Below are 24,485 nucleotides of genomic sequence, written 5' to 3' on the forward strand. Positions count from 1 at the left end.
ATCTGGAGAGAGGTTGTGGCCAGGGAGACCCTTTAGCATCCTACTCATTTATAATAGGAATTGAACTTCTTGCAATAGAAATAAAAAAAACAATTATTACAGGCATTTTTCTATAATAAAATGGAGTTTAAATTAGGGTGGTATGCTGGCAATGCTTTTTTATTATTAGATGGTTGTTCTTTTCCTTGGAGGCAACTATGCAGATTTTAAATGACTTTGCCTTGGTGCCAGGTCCGCATTGCAAAGTTTTTAAATCAAAAGCTAGCTGAATCAGAAATATAATAATTTTGTAATGAAAAAGTATGTCCCAAAAATGATATCAACTGGTCAATGTTTAGATTACTGTGTGTGGATTTTTCTTTGAATTTGGAGGCAGATATGGTTGAACTTAATTATTTGATGACGTTGAAGTAAGTGAAGAAACTGATCAAATGGTGAAGCAGAAAATATGTGTCCCTTATTGAAAATTCTTTTTGGATAAAATCTTTGATTTTGTCTAATTTGGTTCATTTTTTTGCTGCTCTACCAAGACCTCCACCTCATAGAAAATTAACTGAATACATTATTTTTCAAGTTCCTTTGGGGTGGCAAAATGGAGACGGTAAAACTAGTTACTGTTACAGCTTTCTTTATGGTAGGAGGATTAAATATAATTCACTTGCACTCATTTACTGTATATGTTACATAAAACATTCCTGGATTGGGCGCCTATTACTGAACAAAGATGATTTGTGGCAAAAAGTGGTTTTGAGCAAATATTTAGAATATTTAGAGGTACAGTATACTGTTATTAAACTTAGGAAATCCTTAACTGAAAGAAATGTCTAAAGCAATTAAAAAATTAAACTGGCATCATGTTATTTATGCTTTATCACAATGGAAAAATGAACCATAAACAGTTCAGGAATACTTGTCTCAATATATTCTTAATTTAGTAACTACAAACAACTTTAAATCATATGCTGGGTGGTAAACGAACAGTGTTGTACTTATAACACCAATTTTGATGCACAAGGATCTCTATTAAGTTTTCATGAAGTAAGCAAACAACACAAACTAACAATGAAGTGGAAAAAAAATTTACAAGTTTTCATGTAATACTCAACAAAACTTTACTTTTTAGGGTAAAAGCAGAGAATACATTTATTTATAAAGATCTGACAAGAACCAATATACAAAAGCCAAAATGGAAAATTTGAAACTTGGTCCAGGCAGCTAGGGTGTGCAATTGGCATAAATGAATGGTCCAGCTCTTTTGTTTTGGCTAAACTTGCAACAAAAGACACAGATTTAATTACTGGTAGCTTTAAGTTTAGAATTATACATAGAAATATTGACACAAACCAGTTTTGAACAAGATTAATTTAAGTGATAATGATAATGAACCCTCTGTAAGGAGCTAATAGAACAAAATGTACACTTATTCTATGACTGTTCAGTTACTGAACATTTCTGGATATTATTTGTGGAATGGAACCAAATTTATGATCGAAGTTTAAAATTACATAAAAAGATATCTATATAGGAAGTGAAAACTTTGACGATCTTATCAACTTAATAATTTTGCTTGCAAAACATGTTATATACAGAGTATGTTTTGCACCAAAAGGTCCAAATCTCACCTATTATAAAGACTATTTTATTATACATAAGGCTGGAAAAATATGTCACCAAACTAAATAATATAAGTGATGACTTTAAGAAAAAGTGAACACTTGATTGATTTCTTAATTTGTTCTCTACTTTCAATTAAGTAAACAGGCATTGTAAACACTGTGGGGTTTGTAGATGAATGGTTCTTTGTGTGTGTGTGCGTGTTGTCTTTAAGTAAGGGAACATATGTAAACATCAAGAAAGAAAATCATTTTAAGGAAATGCCCCATACACCGACATTCAGGTGGTTATGTAGGGAAACATGTAAACATGTAGGGAAACATGTAAAATCCAGACAACATACGTTCAATAAATAAATAAAAATCAAAAGATACATTAATCCTTATCAATATTTGCTGCAGCTTTAAACTGCAATGACATTTTCACACACAAGAGAAGTAGGAATGGATATATCTTCAGTATGATAAATTTATTAATTATGGAAATTAAGATCTATTTTGTAAGAAACAAAAATGATGCTTAGGACAAATATTATTCTATAAATAAAACAGAAAATCATTCACAGTTGACACAGCCTGAGATGATGTACTTTTTATTATCAGTATTATCATTATTATTTTTATTATTATTATTATTATAACAGGAATATAGAAAATATGTTACTGAACCATCAAAATTTAATTGCCTTACTTAATATTTCTTCTTTGCAAATTCTATGTACTGCAGAAATATTGCACTCAGCAGGGCATCATACTTAATGGATTTGTTTTACTTTATAGTCATTAACTCGAACGGTACACTGTGAATAAAATCCTTTGCCACTGCATGCCAATGTTTATGATTGATTTTCAAGCTTTATGACTTCAAATCCAAAGTTCAGTTTTTAAAAAAGTATCTCATGGCAGGTGGTGTTTCTTGTTTTGTATATTTTGCCAATGCATCGAAGACTTTTCTCTAAATATTGAGAGTACTGAATCTGAAAAGATTTTACCGAATCATCACTGACAGTCTAAATGTTCAAATAAATCACACAAAGTCAAATCTTTATCCATCCATTATGTCCATTTGTAATGTAGTGTGTAGCTGCTCTTTCATTACATTTAAATCTTTCCAGTATGACTGGGTGGTCTGACAATGTGTCCTGAAATTGGTTTTAAAATTTTAATAGCACCTAAAGTGATTGGGGGGGGGGGGCCTTGAGTTGGGAATAGTTAAATGAATGTTGAAGTTGTTTTAAATTCTCAGTGGCTGTTTAAATATATACCTTAGTTCATAATAAATTTAAATAACATTATTTCCTTGTGGATCATAAAGATTAATCTAGGCTAAGCTGCCTTTTCATCAATATAACAATTAATCTGCATGGAAACAATGCATATAGTGCATTACCCACCATAATTTGAATGGCAGGAACTTAAACAGAGAAACAAGTGTCATAATTCTTATAAATATTGGAAATTCAAGGTCTCTTCAGTATAATGGTGTCTGTGAACTTTGGCTGAAATCCGAAATCCATGATAATGTATAAACTGTAGAAACCAAAGTCAGGAGAATGACAACAAGGGACATAACTCATTTAAATGATATTCTTCAATGCTAAAAATCAAACTTGTTCCAGATGTCATCAATTTAAAGTTTTATATCACATATGGCTGAAATTCAACAAACCATGGTAAAGTTGTGATGCAAAAACTAAGGTTAGGAGGATGAACAATATGGGGGTATAACTCCTGAAGATGGTTTCGTGGAATGGTGGAAAACAAATTTATTCAATTCTCATTAATATACAGCTAATTGTTATGCAGTGAAAACCAAAGTCAGGAGGACAGGCAGTAAGTTGGCATATCCTCTTGTGGAATGCTGGAAATCTATTTAAGATTCCATCAAAAATAGAGCTGCATACTAGATTTGATTGGAACAAAATATTCTCCAGGAAAGCTATTCTCCTGAGAGAAATGATAGATGGATAGTCAATCAGGGGTAATGACTTCTGTAATCATGAGAACAGAGGATGAAAAAAGAACTCTTCTGAGGTCTTATGAATGTAAAGGGGTAGAAAAAAATCTGACTAAAATCCTTCAATTTCCAGGATTTATGTTATCTTGCAGAAACCAAATCCTTAAAGGATAGATAGACCAACAGCTGGAAAGATCTACAGATGGATGAACAGACATGATTACTACAGAGTTCAACTAACTTCAGTGAGTTGGGCCCTAATAAGAGTTGTAAACATCACAAAATACTAGTAACAAACACTCAGCCGAAATACTGGACTATAAAATGAATGGAAACTTTCACATAAAAAATTAATGACCCAATTACCTGACCAAACATCTAATCAGTTCATAGGAAAGTACCATTCAATAAATTCAAAGGTTAGCCCAAGATTTTGCATTGAGGCAAATGTTTACATCATTGATAAACAAGAAACCCAAGCTCATATGAGTTATTAACTCAACATGTGGTATCATTGCAACGAATCTCCATGGCATTATCTCAATTGATATTAAATATTTTCCTATATCTGATAAATATCTGTTTTAAAGATAATAGCATAATTAATATGCACATTGTCTAACTCATACATAAAGTCACCCAAGATCTTGATTACAAAAGGCCATTAATAAAGTCTGTAGATCTTGACAGGCAACAAGGTCATCAATCAGATGCAAGAGACCTCATAAATATCTAACTAATTACAGACACTATTCTATGACAATGATAATATGTCACTTAAAGTGGAGTCAACTCTGATTTTATTTCAGTCTCTAGTGTAGTAATAAGCTTAGCCAATCAGACATAAGGTTGCATCATTAATGTGCATTCAATTTGCTCATATCCAAACCATAACCAAACTCATTCAAAATATTGATAACATACCAATATTTAACAAATTTTAGCAAATTATTAACAAGCTTAGCTAATCAGAGACCGAATCAAATATGAATTTCACTCATTATCATATTCAGATCAGATCTTGATGACATAGGCCTGTTTACTAATCGTGGTCAAAATCCTATAAAAGATACAGTCTCTATCATTGTAAAACAAATTTTAATTCTTCGATGCAAGACCTCCACTTCATATGCAAGAACACATGAATATATGCATATTAGTCTATTTACAACAGAGCTCACACAGTTATTTGCTTCTCAACACTTCATCATGAAGGACTTAATCCCCTCCACATTCACTGCATGATAATACTGTGCATTGGAGGGATAAATACCTACAAATCACAACAATACCTCAGCAGGCACACTGGTGGCAACTCCACCATGGAGGGACAAGCAAATGTTACAGATTGACAATTGAAAAGTCAATGAATTTTAGAGCATCCATGGAAAGACTGAGATGTCAAGAGTGATTTACAATCAGATACTATTTGAAGAAAGAGTCATCTTTATTTCAATCATATATCTGCACAATAAAAAGCATCATGGTAAAACAAATTTCAATTTCAGATGCAAGACCTCTATATCAGATACAAGAATAAGTATATATATATATATTAGCTTTTTTACCAACTCTGATTAAACTTGGGTAAACACAGCCAAGTGGAAAGAAGCTCAGCCATGTGTGTCCAAGATAACCTCATCATAAGAATAATCTTGACAAACAAATAAAATATCCTGATGATAATAAAATCAAATCTGACCTAATGTAATGGCTTTCAGAATTGTAATAAGCTCAGTCAAATCAGTTACTTTCAATAAGGTCCATCACACAATACAAATTAGATATACATAACATGTAATCATAGACAAAAACAAACACACAATATAAATCAAAATATATCTAACACCAATGCAGGATTCTGATTATATACCATAAGCCTATATTAAAATTTAATTAAAACTGGCTCTGAATTATGAATTCCAGATTGGCAAGAAAGATCAGTCAATCAGAAGCAAGATTAATATGCTTTCATCTCACTCATAATTGAACCCATCCAAGATTTTGGTGATATAAACCTATATTTAAAGTTTGATCAAAACTAAATCAGAAATATCGCTTCCAGAGTGGCAACAACCTCAGCCAAACTGATGCAAGATGCATCTCATGATTTACTGAACCCTTCTAAGATCCAGATCATAATAACTTCTATCTAAATTTGATCAAAATTAGCTCAAAAATATGACCTCCAGTGTGGTAACAAGCTCTATCAGCACAATGCTTGAACACTTCATTGGTATATGTGACCTCACTCATTATCAAACTCTTACAAGATTGTCGTGATATAAACCTTTACTATTTCCAAGTCTGACTGAACCTGGATCAAAAATATAGACTCTCAAGTGGTAACAAATAAATGTTGATGGACGTACAATGATAAAAGAAAACACACAATGGAAAAAAGGCCATAACATCACTCATCTGACCTTAAAACGGCCATGCATTTGAGTTAGAAAAAAATCCATTAGCTAAGAACACCTTTCTATGCATGCATGTTATCTCTTTATTAAAATTTGCCAAACTTTTAAAGGGTAAAGTAATAAATGACTTTTGACAAAACTTTCTTTTTTCTTTGACTTATTACAAAATTCCTTTTCTTCCTGTCTTTACTAAAAATTGAAAATTCCACAACTGTTTCCTCACCAATAGGATCTTACTGTCAAAAATGCAAGAGTGACATGCACTTGCATACCAAGTTTAGGCAATAATCTTTCACTTTTCATAACATTATAATAGTCACATATCATCTGAAAAATCCATATTTAACACCTCTGATCATTAGACCACATGGCAATGACATGTAACCGGTAATCCATGCTATCTAGAGTACTAGCATGACATACTAATTAGTAAAGTTTTGATCAAAATACATTCCTAATTCATCAAGCAGTTGTGTTCACCAGGCATAAAAAAATCTGTCTTGATATTTTATCTTTTGCCCCAGGATACACACTTGATATTTTATCTTTTGCCCCAGGATACACAATGATGAGTATCAAGATGTGACCATTTCAGTACCAAAGTTTAAATGGTCTAAACAAAACGAAAACCAGTTTCATTAACTTTCTTTGCAATTCCTTCACATTACTGCATTTACAAGCCAGCATGGTTCAAATACTAAAGCAAAAAATCAGCCCAAAAGTCACAAAACTACTTATCACCAAACTGATGAAACTGATGTGATCTATATAAAAAGATGACTAAAGATTAATTATCATGTGTTCATGATATTTGGCTCACAACCTATACTGTTCAAACTTGATTTCTAACCCATTATATGATATTCTATAGAAAGTTATTCATGACTTTCAAATTAAGGTACTAGATAAACAAAAGAACCATGTTTTATCCAATAAATAGTACTAGTTTTACTATTTATTATGTTCTGAAATCAGAGCATAGTTTTTTTAAACAAAATTAAGACAAAGTTTTTGATCTTCTAATCAAGGTCAGACATTGTTGATTATCACACTCAACTCTGATGTGACTGAGGTGGAACCATACTTTTACCAACTTTGATCAAGATCCATTAATTCTTTTAAAGTTACTGATTGCACAAGATAATTTAAAATTAAATTATATTTGTCTACCTTTGACCTTGAAAATAAAACCTTGAGAGTTGGTATTCGAACTCAGAGATACTGTCCTGGTATACCCACCTTCCAACTTAATAAAATCTGTATATGTCCGAATTATCTTGTTCACAAGGAAAGTTAACAGTAGACCAACAGACAACAAACATCAAACCACCACAAAAGGTCAATGACAGAGATCTGACAATTTCTGCTTTACTGTAACTTCTAAGCTTGGTTTCATCTGAGCTTCCAGATGATTAAAATCTTTTGGAACCTCTAGTCTTCATTCTATATGTGAGGGCTGTATATAAAGGCAGTAATCCCCATGTCCCTTTGATTCTAGTTCGGGCTGTTCCATTTAAACACACATGGTACCCAGAAAAGGCAATTTTCTGTCTCTTTCACCTGGCCTGGATGTCATAGAAACTTTGAGTTTGAGATTTTGTGTCAGCCAATAAGAGACAACTTTGCATCTGAAATGTAAAATTCAATGGCTAAGAGTGAAATATCAGTGTCACACTCCAGCTCAGACTGCTATGATATCCAGACCAGGTTTATCTGAGACAGGCTGAACCTTACCTGTTTGTTTACTGATTATCTCCTGCATTGCAGCATCAACACTTTCAAATATGTCATCTGCAGTAGTGACAAGTAAGCCTCTAGCAGACGAATTCACCACTATTTTCCCTGTGTGCTTCTTTTTCAGAGTCTCTAAGGAGTTATATATCTCAGGTGAATGTCCTGAATGGTCCCTTTGCAAAGGATATGCTCTTTCTTGGACACAACCTCTGATTATTTTATCTATATTCTTAATTTTGTCTTGCTTCTTTGAAAAGAGGTGTATTTTCTTTGTCAGTAGGTTTGGTATCCAAACTATGGATAGTTCCATGATGATGTTGTCAATATAGTCACACATTTCTGGATAAGTAAAAATTTCAAACTGGCAACCTGGTGAAAAGATGTCCTCCTTGACCTCAGACTGTGCTGTTCCGACAAGTTCTCTAAGATGATCTGCAGCAGCTTTAGACTGGTCCCTTGGACCTTTCAACAAAATGGCAGGTTTAGACTGGTCCCCTGGACCTTTCAACAAAATGGCAGGTTTGGTTTCATCCAATATAATTGTTACTTTGGGAAATTTATCGCATAGTTTCTGAATGTATCCAAATGTTTTCATCACTTTTTGCCAGTTATGATCCACAGAAATGGTTTCTTCATGATTTTCAAAGCATTCCCTAGCATTATGAATGATTTCAGTAACTGCATGAAGCAAAGACATTTTGTCTTTCTCTGTACATATGACACACATAGCATCATTGTCCTGCTGTCCCATCAATTCAATCCTGACACCGTCCAATACTTTTCTCTGTTTCATTAACTGAAGGACATCTCCTTGCATTCTTTGATCAACCAAAAGGGTACCCAAGTACAAAAACTGTTGTGCACTTCTGTAAATATTGTCAAGCACATCATGTATATAATGTACCACATCTGATTCTTGTTCAAAACACTTTTCAGTGACCTCAAATATAAACAAATCTTCATCATCACTACACACAGCCACTGAACAATTATATTTACTGATAATCTCAGGTAACATCTGTTGTCCCTGCGTTGTTTTTGTGTAAAAGTTCCAATACACATGAAAGTTCCAGCTGCATGGTACTTTTTTCATATCTTTGACAATCTTCATATCTAGAGCTCTCTTATACTTGATCCACAGTGTTAGTGTACAATTCTTCCCTGAAAATAGGTTTTGTATACTTATTTATTTTTGTGGTTCTCTGAAAAAAATACTTTATTGTCAGTAAATTCATGGATGTACAAGGGGGTTCTATTATTTCAACAGACTGATAATTGTTCACTGGATCTTTAAATTGGTGGTTTCTATCAATTAAATAATCCAGTGCAATCATTAGTCACAAAAAGTAGGAAACTTGCAAATATGCACTATATTTATCACATGATTGATCAAACTAAAAATGTTCCAATCAATTTACAAGGCATAAATATCGATTAGAAAGAACAGACCCATCAGAATACAATTCCCTCCACATATCTGTAGTTTGCTTTATATCTTGATTAAGCTGTTTCTTATTATATCATCAATATTCAATAAGAAAATCTGTAAAGTGTGCACTACAAGAATTGTTATTTAAACCCATTGTTTTCCATATGTGACCTTGATTTCAAGGCAGAAAGCAACCAATTTTTCCAATTTGATAACACTTACACAATCATACTACCTTAGGAGTACTAAAAATCCAGCACTCCCAGGTTAAAAATATTTAGCTAAAAAGCTAAAGGTATCTGCCCAAAAATGTAACAGTCAGGCCAAGTGATATGCCCTTGGTACAGGGATTGGCACCAAATCCCAAAAATATATAGTACGTTACTATTGGAGTGGAAGGTATGCTCTCTATAAGGATGTAACTACGGAGAGGTTGGGAGGGTGTATGTGTATTATGATTGCATAAGTATTCTCAAAGAAACATAGTTTATTAAAAGAAGAAAAAAAAGGTTTCTTCTTGATATACATTACCCAATCATAATACCTTATGAGAAAAGGTACATGCTGGAGAGAGAAAACATCCTCTTATCCCCGAGATGCCATCTCTGTCCTCTAAGGTCTGTGAGACAGCTTCTAGATAACCCAACTAAAGAAGACTCCATCTGTCAGGGAGCAGCTATAAAAATCTAAAATTTTCCCTTCCACATTTCCAGTGGAGTCATGAAGACTCTTCTTATAAAGCTGCCAAATGACCTGGAAAGATGACCTGTTGCACCTCAGTTATAGGTCCTACCAGACTACATTGAGCCCTTTGGGATGACAGATCTCTCTGATAAAGACTGGGGAATGTTGACTCTGATCTATCAATAATGTCAGTTTGAGAACAGTTTTGGTCAAATGCTATGCTTGTGGCAACTGCTCTAACTTTGTGTGCTGAAATGCATAACACATTCATTGAACTGGAGTTATTTCTTGATATGCATCTGCTGTGCAAGTGGGAATGTTGGCTGTTTGCTTATCTCTTTCTCTCTCTGTACAGAGCAGAAATAGAATTGAGACTTGAAATGGCAAGGTTTGGAATCACCAACAATGATGAGTCATATGGTGGTGACCTATAAAAGTTCCTACTGTGGAAGCAATTAAAGGCAAAATCTTTTACAGATAACCTTCATCTGATGTCAGAACTGTAGCCCCAGCAGATTATGTAGAAAAAAGACAGACGTCAGATGGGATTGGTTGGGAAACTTCAGTTCAATCCTGCCAGTATTGTCATATATAGAGGAAGTTCATGTCTTCTGCGCTACCTGCAAAGTAGTTGGACAAGAATGTAGACGATGATAACCCACCACACTTGCAGCACTTATGAGTCAGATCCCACTACTTCTAATGTGTTGCTAAGGAAAGTTCCTTGGATGGCAGAGGCTTGAAGGGGCATGAAGCAAGATCTCTAGTAAACTGAGACCCTAAAATGGACACTGCATGCAGGAAGTGATTGAGGTACCATGCAATAAGACAGAATGGGCAACGTCCACAGAAAGTACCCATTCATGAAGAGAATGGCAGCAGTATGTGAGTCCTGGAACTGAACAAGATCATTTCTGACTGATATGATATGATCAAAATGTTGGGTGTGGCCCATGGTCAAGTTCAGTAGTGGATGAACAAGGCCATCTTGGCTGGCATGATGCTGTCCAGTTCTTGAGGCTGGGATAGGATATGGGATGTCAGATCCATGTAACCGGTCTATAATTCTGACATCAGAGACTGTAAATGATGCTTGTTTCTGCTGCTCTCCATCTCCTCACAGTCCTTGTGTGAAATCATCATCCACCAAGTTATATCTGACTCCTGCCCATAATATGCAAGTCTGAAATGTACTCAAGAATGACAACCAGAAAAACTACACATGTTGGGTGGTTGTCCAGCTGGTCTTGCCCATGGTCTAAATCTGCAAGAGAAACTGAGGAGGACCCTCTATACATGAACTGTAGTGAGTGTCCTGTTTTATGAGCAAGTGAGCATCCATTCAGAGTTACCCATGAAGATAACTACCTGTAAAGGGGTACATGTGACCTGTACAGATAGAGTAGAGCTTAGCATAGCTATGAATATTTAGAAAGTGAACACTCAATAATCAATCTGAGCCAGAATAACCCATGTGAATGTGAATTTGACTGCTTGCACGGGTGGAATGAGTGGAGCGTCACCTACAGTACTCACATGTACAAACAGGAAGACCAAAAAAATTCTAGTTACAACTTACTGTAGGAAGGTTAATGGCCTAATAAACATCACTCAAGTGTTGCCTGCATGAGCAGGACATGACTCAGCAAACCATGACCAGAGCAAATGCTATACAGTAATATACAAAAGTTTCTATAATGCACAGAAAAAAACCTGAACATAAAAAAGGACCTGAAGCACAAAGAGCTTACAAATTAGGTGCAATAATATCCATTATGAGAAATGTGCCTGAAGGAAAAAGGCCCAGTGATGTCCTATTCAGGTAAAATCAATAAAGTGTCATGTATACGACTATGAATTAGTGCCAATAGAAGACCTAATGAGGGCAATGACACATCAATATATTTTTCAAATCAATTCAAAATATCACCCAAATGATAGTCTGTACTTGTAAGTTCAATGGACATGGGTAGTGCTGAGATATAACATGATGTTTTACCTGGAAATTAGCGATTGGAGATAAACTAATAAAGCAAAGTAGTGTCCAGGTATAATGTAAGTTATAATACTACCTGTATGAAGTCTCAAGGATGGCCTATAAGAGTAAACTCATTGAAACTTTGAATCCAAGAATGCTTTGGTATAGAAAACTCACTTGTATGTACATGTTCATGGTGGAATTACACATATAGTAATAGTTTTCTTTAAACACTACACTTGCACACACATAAAAATAATAAGTATAGCCCAAACTTAACGTGAAGTCACATAGGCTATCCATTCAAGTAACTAAATATGTGATGATGACAAATTGTTAGAAATTTGTAAAGGAAGAACTTTGCAAAGGAAGAGAAAAAGCTGGAAATTTAGATGGATTATACCTTCTTTAGAAGTGACAAAACTTCTCAAACCTGTAATGGTATGTTCCAAATAAATTATGGAGTTTGTGTGGTCTCTCATGATGAGAGCAACTGGGATATTATTGGCATTTGTTGCCAATCCCTGTACCAAGGGAGATCACTCTGCCCAACCGTCACCTAGGTGGGCAGATAACCTTTAGCTTTTTAGCAAAAAAAAATTAACCTGAAAGGGCTGGATTTGTGAGGTAGTAATAGCTCTACTAATCAACTAAGGTATTATGATTTGGTAACATATTTAAAAAAGAAACAATACATAAGAATGAACTTTCTTAGCCTCAGATTAAATTAACATTCCAAGTGGTAAATGAATAGAAAAATACCTTAAGAAATATTAGTAACTGATATATAAACATTAACCGTAAAATCCTCTCTGTCTGTGACTAAATCTCCAAGGCCAAAACAAACAAGAAAACTCTATCAGTGCCATAAAGAAATACAGTGTGACCCCGCTGCTGTAACACAGTAGTTGGGAGCCACAGAACCTGACCACGTTATAGACCAACTGTGTTATAAGCAACTAGGTCAGTTAGCTGAAGAAAATTATGCATGTACCCACAAAAAGTTGTGTGGAGTGGATGTAGATAATAAATGTGGGCAGTAAAATACACACAGTTACCATCCTAAATCGGTGCATATTAAATGAGAAATACACCTGTAGTGAAAAAGACAAGAAGACATTTATAATAGTTTACTTTATTTAGAGAACCATGAATTGGTACATATACGTGAATACTGTTTATATATACATGTCTAATGTATAGCATGAATAGTATCAACACTTGTGTACTCACCTGCGAACCTCATCATATACACGCCATCCAAAATACAAGTGATTCCATTGAAAATATGCACACACATAGCTTTAAAATATTCAATAATTTTGTCACAGGTCATATTGGTTTGAATTCAGTGGAAAAATATAGCACAATCACATAACAAACGATGAAGCACATTTACCCAAGTCGGTAAATGTTAGTTTGCATTTACGGCTGCCATTGGTAGTGTTCTTAAGCATAAACTTTTTTCCTACAAAAAGAAAGTTTTCATTGCACTGTGAACGTGTTCCAGTCACGTTGGAAAAAGCAAAAGTCTATCAGATTCCATCACATTCATTTAAGTTTGGTACGGACTTCCTTTGATGAAATGTTCTTTGTTTTTATTGAAAGATTGTAGTCTTTATTATATATATTTAAGTTTTTTTTGATGAAGATTGCATGGGATATTGAAGTCACTGCTAAAGGACAGCTTTGGAAAACCAACCAGATGCCCATTTTTTATTGTGGCAGCAACAACAAATAAATTGTATTGCATGGTTGAGACCAATTTTTTCTCTTTCCATTTACTGAGTATGTTTTCATAACAATCGGTGTTTCAAAGGTAATCTGTTTCCTTTGAAATTTCAGCAAACTATTTTATCTGGATACATTTTTAAAAAGGAATTGCCATCATTAGGACTATTCTACTTACTGTCCCTCCATGCCTACTGAATAAACTAATAAGATGTAGTTTTTATTTTGTAATTTTTAATTTCTTTTACATTTGTGGTAGCAGCCTGATGCTGCCTTCCATGCATGCATCTGAAAATTAAGAACGGGTCAATGAACGATAGAGATGTGGGTGTTCTGGTTTGATGACAGGGATTATTACAGAAAATGTGAGCGTTCTGAAGGATTTAATTCTGAGTGAAAAGAAGAGGAATTTTACTTACCATCCACATACAAATGTCAATTTTTGTAAATATATTAATTACTATTGAGTGGCCAAAAATCGATGAAAGATAGATTACAAGAAAATACCTTGTCTGGTTGATCTTGTTACCAGAAATGTCAACAACAAAAAATTGAATATTTCACAATATGCTAGATGTCATGATAAGTGGATTATAATATAACAATGCACTGTTTAGATGGTTCGTCAATATGGACAAAGAATTTGTTTATGTAACAATAGATAAATTTCAGTGCATTTTATATCCAGTTTGCGGCTTCCTTTCATGGGGCCTCTGAAATTCTGCACTCCAAATCAATGCTTGTATATAAAAGTTGAAACAGCCAACAACAGCGCTGATAAATAAAAATCACCACTTCGTATGTTTTGCTGCCATTAAGGAAATCAATCTAAATTTGCGAAGACGTAAGCAATGCCAGATTAAACTTTTCATGCATTATTTTTCATACTTTTAAAAAGAAAAAAATACTTTTGTGTACGAGAAAAATTCATACAAAATTTCAGGAGCCATACCACGATTGTCTTGTATTATTCATACATGATCTCTTCCCCAAAATGATAATAAAGTTTTTACATTATTTTCGTACTTTAAAGAAAGATTTTTTTTTGTGTACAAGGAAAACACGCGTATATGAAATTTCGGGAGCCACACCATGACCGTGTTATCCGAATTTGTGTTATAATGGAGTGTGCTATAGTGGAGTCAATCTGTATAAGCATGTCCAATTAACCAAACTGTTGTGCCTTTGATCGTAAGATCAAATGGGTGATTGAATGTTTCCAGAAAAAACTGTCCTAAATATGAAAATAATCCATTGACTAAACACCTGAAGGAATTATGGGAAAATCTCAACAGCTCAAACTAACAAGTAGCTTAATATGAGCTCAGCAGATCAAGTCAATGAAGTTCAACAAAATTATAAATTTTCTCATGTTATGAGTACATATTCGAGTAAGTCAGAGTTACTGAGCCAACCATGTTTCCTATTGTATATCAAATGAAAAACTTAACGTAGTAGTAAATTAAGTGAATCTTTTTCACCTGTAACCTTCACACCTAAATAAAAGTGTTAACAAGTGTTGCAGAAAGAATTTGTCTTGCTCCTTAATGAGAAATCCTATGTGTGAGAACAATCAACTAAATGTTTACTTAAAACTTTAATAAAATTATTGATGAACCTGAAACCTCAAATGACTCAATAACTGTGATCTCACTTCCGCCACTAATACAACTCAATGAAATTGGTTACCAGCTAATATGTTATCGATTAACAAGGACAGATATATGAAATGACTTAAACAAGAATGTTGAGATGAAATTTACCATCTACTTCTTGCCATTCTTGTACTTCAACGAAGTCACTTTCTTTTTCAGGATTACTGGAAACACTGCTTGAAGTCTTGTCCTTTCCTTTGTTATCTATGTTCTCCTCTTCAAGAATTGCACTATCTGCAAATTACAGCAAAATCATGACTTATTTTACTCCCAAAACTGATTCCAATTACATATTTTGGTCATGCTTCATAGCAGACTTGCAGGTTGATAGCTCCCTGATCATCATTCTACATTCTAGAACTTGGAGTCTGAATAAAATGACCCTATAATAGGTCTCATTTGTAATTCCCTATGATAAGTACCTTTTGTAACTCCCAAAGCTAGATCTCTTTTCTAACTCCCCAATATAGGTCTCTTCTGTAACTCACCAAGATAAATCTCTTTTGTAACTCACCATGATAGGTCTCTTTTGTAATTCCCCATGATAGGTCTCTTTTCTAAGTCCCCAAGATAGGTCTCTTTTCTAACTCCCCATGATAGGTCTCTTTTGTAACTCCCCATGATAGATCTCTTTTGTAACTCGCCATGATAGGTCTCTTTTGTAACTCCCCAAGATGGGTCTCTTTTGTAACTCACCATCATAGGTCTCTTTTCTAACTCCCCATGATAAGTCTCTTTTGTAACTCGCCATGATATGTCTCTTTGTACTGCCCAAGATAGGTCTCTTTTGTAGCTTGCCATGATAGGTCTCTTTTGTAACTCCCCAAGATAGGTCTCTTTTGTAACTAGCCATGATATGTCTCTCTGTAACTCACCAAGACAGGTTTCTTTTGTAGCTCACCATGATAGGTCTCTTTTGTAACTCACCACGATATGTCTCTTTTCTAATTCCCCAAGAAAGGTCGCTTTGTAACTCCCCATGATAGGTCGCTTTTGTAGCTCCCCATGATAGGTCTCTTCTGTTACAGATTACCAAAACACTGAATCTTACATCTTATGTTACTATTCAGTACATATTTCCATATAGCATCAAGAAATGTCTACTCTACATCAAACTATTTACCAGTTAACTATGTACTACATGCATAAAGCCAATTTAACATTGACTGATTCAAGATAAAGAGAAAACATAATTGACTTTCCTGGTCCAGTTCAGAATAATTCCAACTTTGCACTTCTCATCAAAACAATAAAGCTGTAGTAGATGCTTCCAATGACATGACACTTAAGTACCAGATTATTTTGTCAGTCTGTTTATTTGTTTTATTTTAAACTCAGTGAGTAGAAAATTGCATTAAAACTGTTATTTTTTTAAGAAAACAAAGCTAAACTGGTCTCTTCTCTGAACTGCCCATATAATCTGTCCACAACAAAGCAACCTAATCCTAATCCAGCTACAGGCTACCTCATCATTTGATTGGTACATAAAATAACCCAGTATGATATAAAGTCTTAGGAATCAATATATCTCTACTTAAAGATATTTTTTCCATTAGTGGACATGTTATATACTAATCAAATAATGAAGTACCCTCTATTCCAACCTCCTTAAACTGGCTGTGACATAAAATTAGCAAAATATTTAGTCATAACCAGTGTCAAATTTAGTTGGTTCCACTTATACAGAACAATATATAAATCTGGTTCTTAGTGGCAGAACCTTTGATGTGGAATACATCAAGTTGTTGTTATTGCTGTAGGGTTTAACACCATTTTTCAGCACATGATAGGCATTACACAACAGCCAGTATTAATGGTGGAGGAAGAACCCGGGAAATCCCCGGAAAGAACCACCGACACTCGAGAAGCTGGAATACATCAAGGCTGTCAAGATGAGACAAAGATATGTTAATATACAGTCATCAATCTTTGTTCTTTTTCCAAATATGTCAAAATACCTAACATGTGGTTTTGTGATTGTATGGACCATTGTATGTAACATCTAAGATACATATCATGTGATATGTAAAACTGAGTTAAAAGCACTACAATAATGTCCCAGAGTGTGTACCATGTGGTCTAACTGAACTGTAAGTGTAAGGATTCAAATTTGCTAAATACTTTATTTAATAGATGGAGCTGCTGCTTATTTCATACAAAATAGATTTTAAATTTTTTTAAAAATTAAATATATACTGTTGCTTAAATGAACAGCTATGAAACCCATCCATTAAAACAGGAAACAAATCATGAATTGTCATTAAATACAGGCCTATTTTCCTATTTCTTAAAAACCTGTGTGGGATAGGACTCACCTGTTTTACCTGGACTGGAGATTCTGAGGTATGGATCAACTCTATTTCTTGACGATCTTTGTCCCAAACACTCATGATGGAGATGGACCTCAACATTGGCACCATCTACCTTGTGTGACCGACTCAGCACTCTATCAATAACTGAAAAATTGTTTTGAATCCCATTATTAATGCTACGAAAAGACCAAGATGGCAGATGAAATCTTAAATATCTTGAACATAAAATCCTTATCTGTAGTTAAGGCTCTCATCTCAGAATATTTCATGTTTCAGAGGTAATATTATTAAAAGTGCATTGTATAGTTATTAACAAAGCCTATATGCATAATTTGCAACAAAGACTTAATGTTGTTAGTGTGTCAACCAAACCACCTGATGTCTTTGACAGTGTGCATTAGGCCATAAATTATAATAAGGAGACAAATGTGAATCTAAATTCAGTGATCTATAAATGAATCTTTCTAAAACAAATACAGCTCCAATAGGTAGCACTCAATTAGGCCCACCAGGTAGCACTCAATTAGGCCAAAAAAGTTGCATATAAATCAAATATACAGTAAAACGCCCCAATCATGAATTGGAACAATTTAATCATTATATTTAGAATAACAGACATTTCTTCCAAAAAAAGACCCAACATATAAGCTTTCAAATTTAGGACTGGATCTGTTCAAAACTGCATCAATCTCCCTTTAATACTTTAACGCAGCAATACTAATTGTTGGTAAGTTTATATATATATATATATATATATATATATATATATATATATATATATACACACAGACACAGAAAGAGACTGACAAACAGGGACAGAGATAGAGACTGACAAACAGGGACAGAGATAGGCAGATATGTAACTAAGCATTATATAGCATGCTTAAAGACAAGACATAAAATACAGTTTCTAAATTCTGAGTTTTAAAACTTGACTCTAGACTCTATTTTCTAATTGTTTTCTTGCATGACAAAACTTATTACAGTCTTAATAAACGTGGGTTTGGTATACATTGATATATATGGTATTAAAGGTATCAATACTTTAATATTTAGAAAATATGACTAGTTTAGCATTAGTAGTAATATTGCACCATGTAAAAAAAAATTAATTCCTTCAAACATAAGTTATAGCAAAGTAAGCTCAACATTGATGTATTTAAAAATTATTATTATAATGAATACTTTTATTAATAATCTTATTATTATTAGCAATAGTGGTAGTAGCAGTAGTAGTAGTAGTACTAGTAGTAGTAGTAGTAGTAGTAGTAGTAGAGAAATAAATTAATTTAATGATTTCAAAATCTTATAAAAAAAATTATGTTTTACTGTTGATAAAATGTATCATGAATTATCTTCAAATATTTGATCAAAGTTTTTTTTGGCATTTTCTTTCAATGATTTTAATTCTGGTTTTTCATTTCTTAGCATATTAGTGACAGTGACCACAAATATTTAAATTTTTAAATGTGGAAAAGAAATTAAAACTATAAATTTCTTTAATAAAAACTATAACTCCCAGTTACAACCAGAGCTAGTAGTCATAGATACACGGCAGTGAGATCTAAACTGGAATTGACTATTCTACTAACATATCTCTCTATTTATTTGTATATATCTTGGATCCACATCTGGAAATAGAACATTCTACATTAAAGAATGCTTTTACAAAGACTGTCCAAAGTGTTAAAATTTATTATCTGTGCAAAGCTACATGTGTGTGCACATACCACTAGGATCCTCAAAATAAACCAGACAGTATCCCTCATCTGCCTTCATTTCCACCCTCTCAACATCTCCACCCCCACTTCTTCTCTTGTTCTCGAAGTAGAACAAAACAACATCATGTGATGTAGAAGGTTGTATGTTCTGCACAATGATGCAGTTGGAAATGTCAACTCTTGCAACCTGAAGGAACGCTCTTTCAATGCTTCTTTCTCTGAATATTTTTCTGAGTACAGCAATATCTACAAGAAAGCGAACTAGATCTTAGAACATAATCAGGGCATGGCAAAGGGCTCAGTTTGCTAATTCTAACAGCATGGACTTAAATAGAATGACTATGAAAAAGATTACTTTCTAAAGTCAAGGGCAATAACTCCACATTATGATATACAAGCTAGCAATTAACCATCTTGACGTTGATCCCTTGCATTTGTATGGGACAGAATCCAAAGGTTGAAAGCACTGCCCATATGGTGTTATAACTCAACTTACAAGATACCGAATGTTGACAAAATTATGGCAAGAAATCTTATGGGAGTATTCATCAATATCAGAGTTGCACACTAAATCTGATAATAACTGAATAATCTTTAGGAAACTTATACCAAGCAAACCAAATTTTTTTAAGAATGGTCAGTCATGGACTAAAACCAAGCAAACTGATGATTAAGAGTTGACAATAAATTTTATATGTGATCTAATTAATATGTACAACAATGCATACTAATTTTCAATGAAATCCAATATTTCATTGAAATGATTTGCTGCTAAAACAAAAGTACAGAAAAGATGGACAATCAGGGGCTATAACTCTGTTAAATGATGATGTATAATATTCAAATTTATTTGATGTTTCAGTAATATAAAGCTTCATATGAAATCTGATTTAAATCCAACTATCCCTGGTTAAGTAATTCTTTAGGAACATAATTTTTAAAAAGGATGGTAATCTGGGTCCTATAACACAACTATTGATAACAAAAATGCAATAAATTTTTTGAGTACATACATGTGCTATATCAAGTTAAAGTTTAGTTATCTCTTGTAAAGCCTAGTTGCAATATCTAACTTTAATAAAAGAAAAGTTATCAGGGGCAATAGCTGCAATGTGATGCAGAATTCTTATAATTTATCTCATCTGAGATTCACCATATTATGCTGCACACTAATTGTGGTTGCTTGGCTACCATGGTGCATCCCTGGGCAACACAATTTATTTCAATTGCCTCAGCACTAAATAACATACACTACATGTGCTTTTACACTATTCGGCTATCACTTACCTTATAACTAAGTATGAAAAACCGTTGAAATATTAAAACACACTGGAAATTTGTTTAGCCCAGAATCAAAAGAAAATACTGGATCATGACAAATGAAATGGTCCCTTCAACATCAACAACTGATTTTATCGATGCCAGCACACTTTTAAGTCCAATTTTTAATTAATGAGATAACATTGAGCCTTCTTTACAACTGACTTATTATTTGTTCTATCACACCAGCAAACTGACACAAATGAAAGAAATGAATTGATACAATCAAAATGTCTTAATCTGCACTGGACATGCAGCATACATGAATATCACTCACTTCCCTAACATAAATTAACAGTGGCATTATTGATCAAATGATATGACTATTACCAATATTATCTGATAATGTCACAACAACATTTCCTTCCTCCTCCCCATACAGGAATTCTCTGACTTTTGCTTCTGTCCCTTTCTCAAGAAAGTTTGTCAACAACTCCTCTGTTATAGCATTATTCAGCCCCTGGATCAGGACTCTGTTTTTATAGCATGGCTTTGATGGTGAAGGATGGAACAGTGCTACTGTCAAGGTCTGGCCATCCACCTGGTGGTTACTGCGGGAAACTACTCTCTTGGCCACTGAAAAGTCAAAAGCATGCACCTTAAAAATAAATTCTGGCAGCTGATGGAAGAGACAAAAAGATGATGTTCTTATAAGACATGTAATGCCATAAAAATGCAAACTGATTAATATTATATAGCCAATGGAATTAGTGATTTGAAGTTACTCCATTCATAGCAAGAAAAACAAGCAGAGAAATATCTTACCTGAAATTAAAGGTTTTGTATTTTACGATTTCAACCTCTTCTTAATGTAGAATTCAATGATGAAAGGAAACGAAGGGATTGTTCACTTGGCATGGACATCCAAGTATTTAAAACTCTAGTCTGCAAGACCATTTGTTTTAAGGAATGACTAAAATGCAGGTTCTGATGACAATTGTTTTTATTTCAGCATTAAAATTGACATAACAATAATTTTAACACATGAACATTAGTATAATTATATAATATACGAACCAAATTTTATATTTCTATTTTATTTTTATGATGAATGACACTTCTTTTTGTGATAAGAAAGATAGTGTAGAGAGATAAGTAAAACCTGAAATAGAGAAATAAACAGTCATGTACCTTCAGCCTCCACAAAAGTGATGTAAGCAACCCCATCTCCTATTTGGACCTCCTCTGTATCACCTCCTCCAGATCGCCGTGAATTTTCAAAGTACATCTCCAGAAGTTCCTTATTTATGTTGGCTAAGAAACCTCGGACCTCCACAGTGTTGCTGATTCCTCCATTTCCCCCTTGCCTATCATCAACGATATCTCCTTTAAAGTAAAGTAGATATTGTTTGCCATGCACTCTCATTATTCTTTCTAAAACCCACCTTATACTGTTTAAAAGCAAGAAAAATATAAAAATCTATCAATTTAGGAAATACAAATAAAATTGCTTTGTGGTAAAGTCTTAATTCCCAAGCTGAAAAGAAGAAACAAGAATCTCATGAAAAGAAATAAATTAATATAACAATAAGACCACTGTGACAGAAATTTCTTGTCTTTATAAGGTAAAATATTATTGAATGTTACCTTCTTATGAGGAACCCACCCCCACCCCCCGCCTTCTGCACTGAAAATAGGACCTTATAATTTGGGTGGTGCCTCTTATCTTTTGAATTTAAGTTCAAACATGTCCGTCAAGCTGCCATAACAGACTGGCAAAAAGATAGAGCAATAGGCAATGCAAAAAACCTTTAGAAAATGAACACTTACATAATAACTGAGGCAGACAGACACAAAGAGAAAGATATATGTGAGAGAGAATTAAATATATAAATGTTCAACTAGCATCATAATAATTAACTCTATGGTATTTATCACATGATGAGACCATGTGGTCAGCCTAATAAATCGGTAAAAGTAAATGGTGTGGGTTCATAATTATAGGCATATATTTTAAGGTAAGGACAGCTAATAAAATGCTAAAATGTTTTTCCTATATAAAAAAAATAATTTTAATATATTAAATTTCAAAAATACTTTGGAGCTCCTTATGAGATTATTGTTTAAATGTGTGCAAATATTTGCATAAACCTTCAAATTATCTCTTCTAAAGGTCATGCATGAAAGCAAGAACCATAACTCCTCAGGTAATTAGTTAAATAAAACAAATGTAAAAATGGCACCAGTATGATACAAATTGAGTTTAAGAACATGCAAAAACTTCATTTTATCAAAAACCAACATTAATGTCAAGATATCAGATTATACAAACATAATATCAATAATTACACTAAATTTATTACCAAATTTTATAACAACTAAATAATGCATTATATATTAGCATATTCTTTATTTAAATTATTACAAAGTCCACAAGATTAGCTGAATATAGAAACGATATGATGTTGTATTGAATTTTAAAATCATAAATTTGACAGGATCCCAGTTTACTATTTTAATATATTTTCAAACCTGTCCTAACCTGTATTCAGTAGTCACCTAATCACAATGGCCATCCTTATTCCCCTGACCAATTTTATGAATAATTGCCCTGTATTTAATAGTCACCAGCCTTCCTTGGTCAATGTCCAGGTGTTTTCTAACAATACAAGCTTTCTAAAATTTGCCAACTCTGATTCTCCACTGGCAACCAAGCTTTCTCAAAATTTGCCAACTCTGTACATGTCAGTAATAACTCTGAGTTTTATCTCTGGGTGGATTCAATAGATCACCAAAAAGCTACTTCAATAACTCAGAAATTCTAAGTGATTTGTGGTCTATTAACACAATCAATGAATGGTTTATTGCAAATTATTTTGGTTTGTGATAAAATGGAGGCCAAGAGACAGCATCCATTTAATATGAAATGTTTTCCAAAATATAAGTAATACTTTATGTACAATATAGATTTTCATAGCTCTATGAACATGAACAAAAGGATGAGCATGAACTGACTGATGGTATCAATGCAGTGTATGAATATGTGTCAGGTTCAGGTGTTGTTCAGCCCTTTTTGGAACCACTATTCATCTTATGGACTGACATATCTTGTTTGCCTTCAATACATACAACAGACAAACATATTATAACACATAGTAAAAACAAAAACAAGAAATGAGTTGTGACATTAGTAGTCTTTATATAAGTTTCATTTAACTCTAGACTACACTGGCAGTTGGACACTGACTCTGAGACAGAACAATTTATGCCTGTTATAATCATATTTACCACTCCTTGCTTTTGCTATGCATTAAAATAAGGTCATATGTTTGATCATGAAGAGCTAGTTTTATTTATTCTCTCCACAGGTCCTTTAGAAAATGACTCAACAGAGGTCTCTCTTTAAATCTAAAATCAAAACATTTAAAATCACACACTTGTTTGAGGCAGGTAAGTTGTTCCCTGATACAGGTTACAGTGAACTACTTATACAAGCCCCCAGGTAATTTCACACCTATTTCAATGAACAATTAATAACAGTATGATGTTAATACCTTTGTAAAAGTTGCAGTTCAAACGATTATTTATTATGTCTGAAAATCACTGTCTTATTAAGAAATTCCCTTTACTATTCCTGTAATTTTATTGTGTACAAACTAATCGGTACTAAATGGAGACTTCAGTTCTTACCTCTCCCACCTTCAGCCATTGTAAGGTGTTTACCTCAAACCTTCACAGTTTAGTTCCAACTTGAATCTGTAAAATGAAGATAGCATGAAACAATACACATAGAATTATGCTTATAAAATACATGCATGTTAGGAATGTTTAAAGTAAGCAGGTTGTCATATAATGAAGTAACTTACTGTATTCATTTGATGATAATTCCATGCCTTAAGTTAATTCCATGCTTGATGACAATCCCATGCTTGATGACAATCCCATGCTTGATGATAATCCTATGCCTGATTATCCCATGCCTGATGATAAG

The 24,485-nt window shown here is 33.6% G+C and overlaps 1 protein-coding gene across 2 annotated transcripts in view; it reads right to left on the minus strand.

Annotated features, from left to right (window-relative positions):
- Positions 1-24,485, minus strand: part of LOC149795867 (uncharacterized) — a 108,397-nt gene that overhangs the window by 78,636 nt on the left and 5,276 nt on the right. Inside the window, exons 2-8 of one of the 2 annotated variants that reach the window (XM_089965787.1) lie at positions 24,185-24,250; positions 21,686-21,880; positions 20,885-21,130; positions 19,244-19,480; positions 17,517-17,657; positions 15,310-15,435; positions 7,725-8,885 (exon numbers count right to left, since the gene is read on the minus strand). In XM_089965787.1, coding sequence (XP_089821913.1) covers positions 7,725-8,885; positions 15,310-15,435; positions 17,517-17,657; positions 19,244-19,480; positions 20,885-21,130; positions 21,686-21,880; positions 24,185-24,203 — 2,125 coding nt within the window. In that variant the 5' untranslated portion in view covers positions 24,204-24,250. The remainder of the gene's footprint in view (positions 1-7,724; positions 8,886-15,309; positions 15,436-17,516; positions 17,658-19,243; positions 19,481-20,884; positions 21,131-21,685; positions 21,881-24,184; positions 24,251-24,485) is intronic. The other variant, XM_089965788.1, reaches the window with a different exon arrangement.

The sequence above is a fragment of the Sinohyriopsis cumingii genome, chromosome 7, assembly GCF_028554795.1.
Source record: "Sinohyriopsis cumingii isolate HCF-2022 chromosome 7, ASM2855479v2, whole genome shotgun sequence".
NCBI classification, from domain to species: Eukaryota; Metazoa; Mollusca; class Bivalvia; order Unionida; family Unionidae; genus Sinohyriopsis; species Sinohyriopsis cumingii.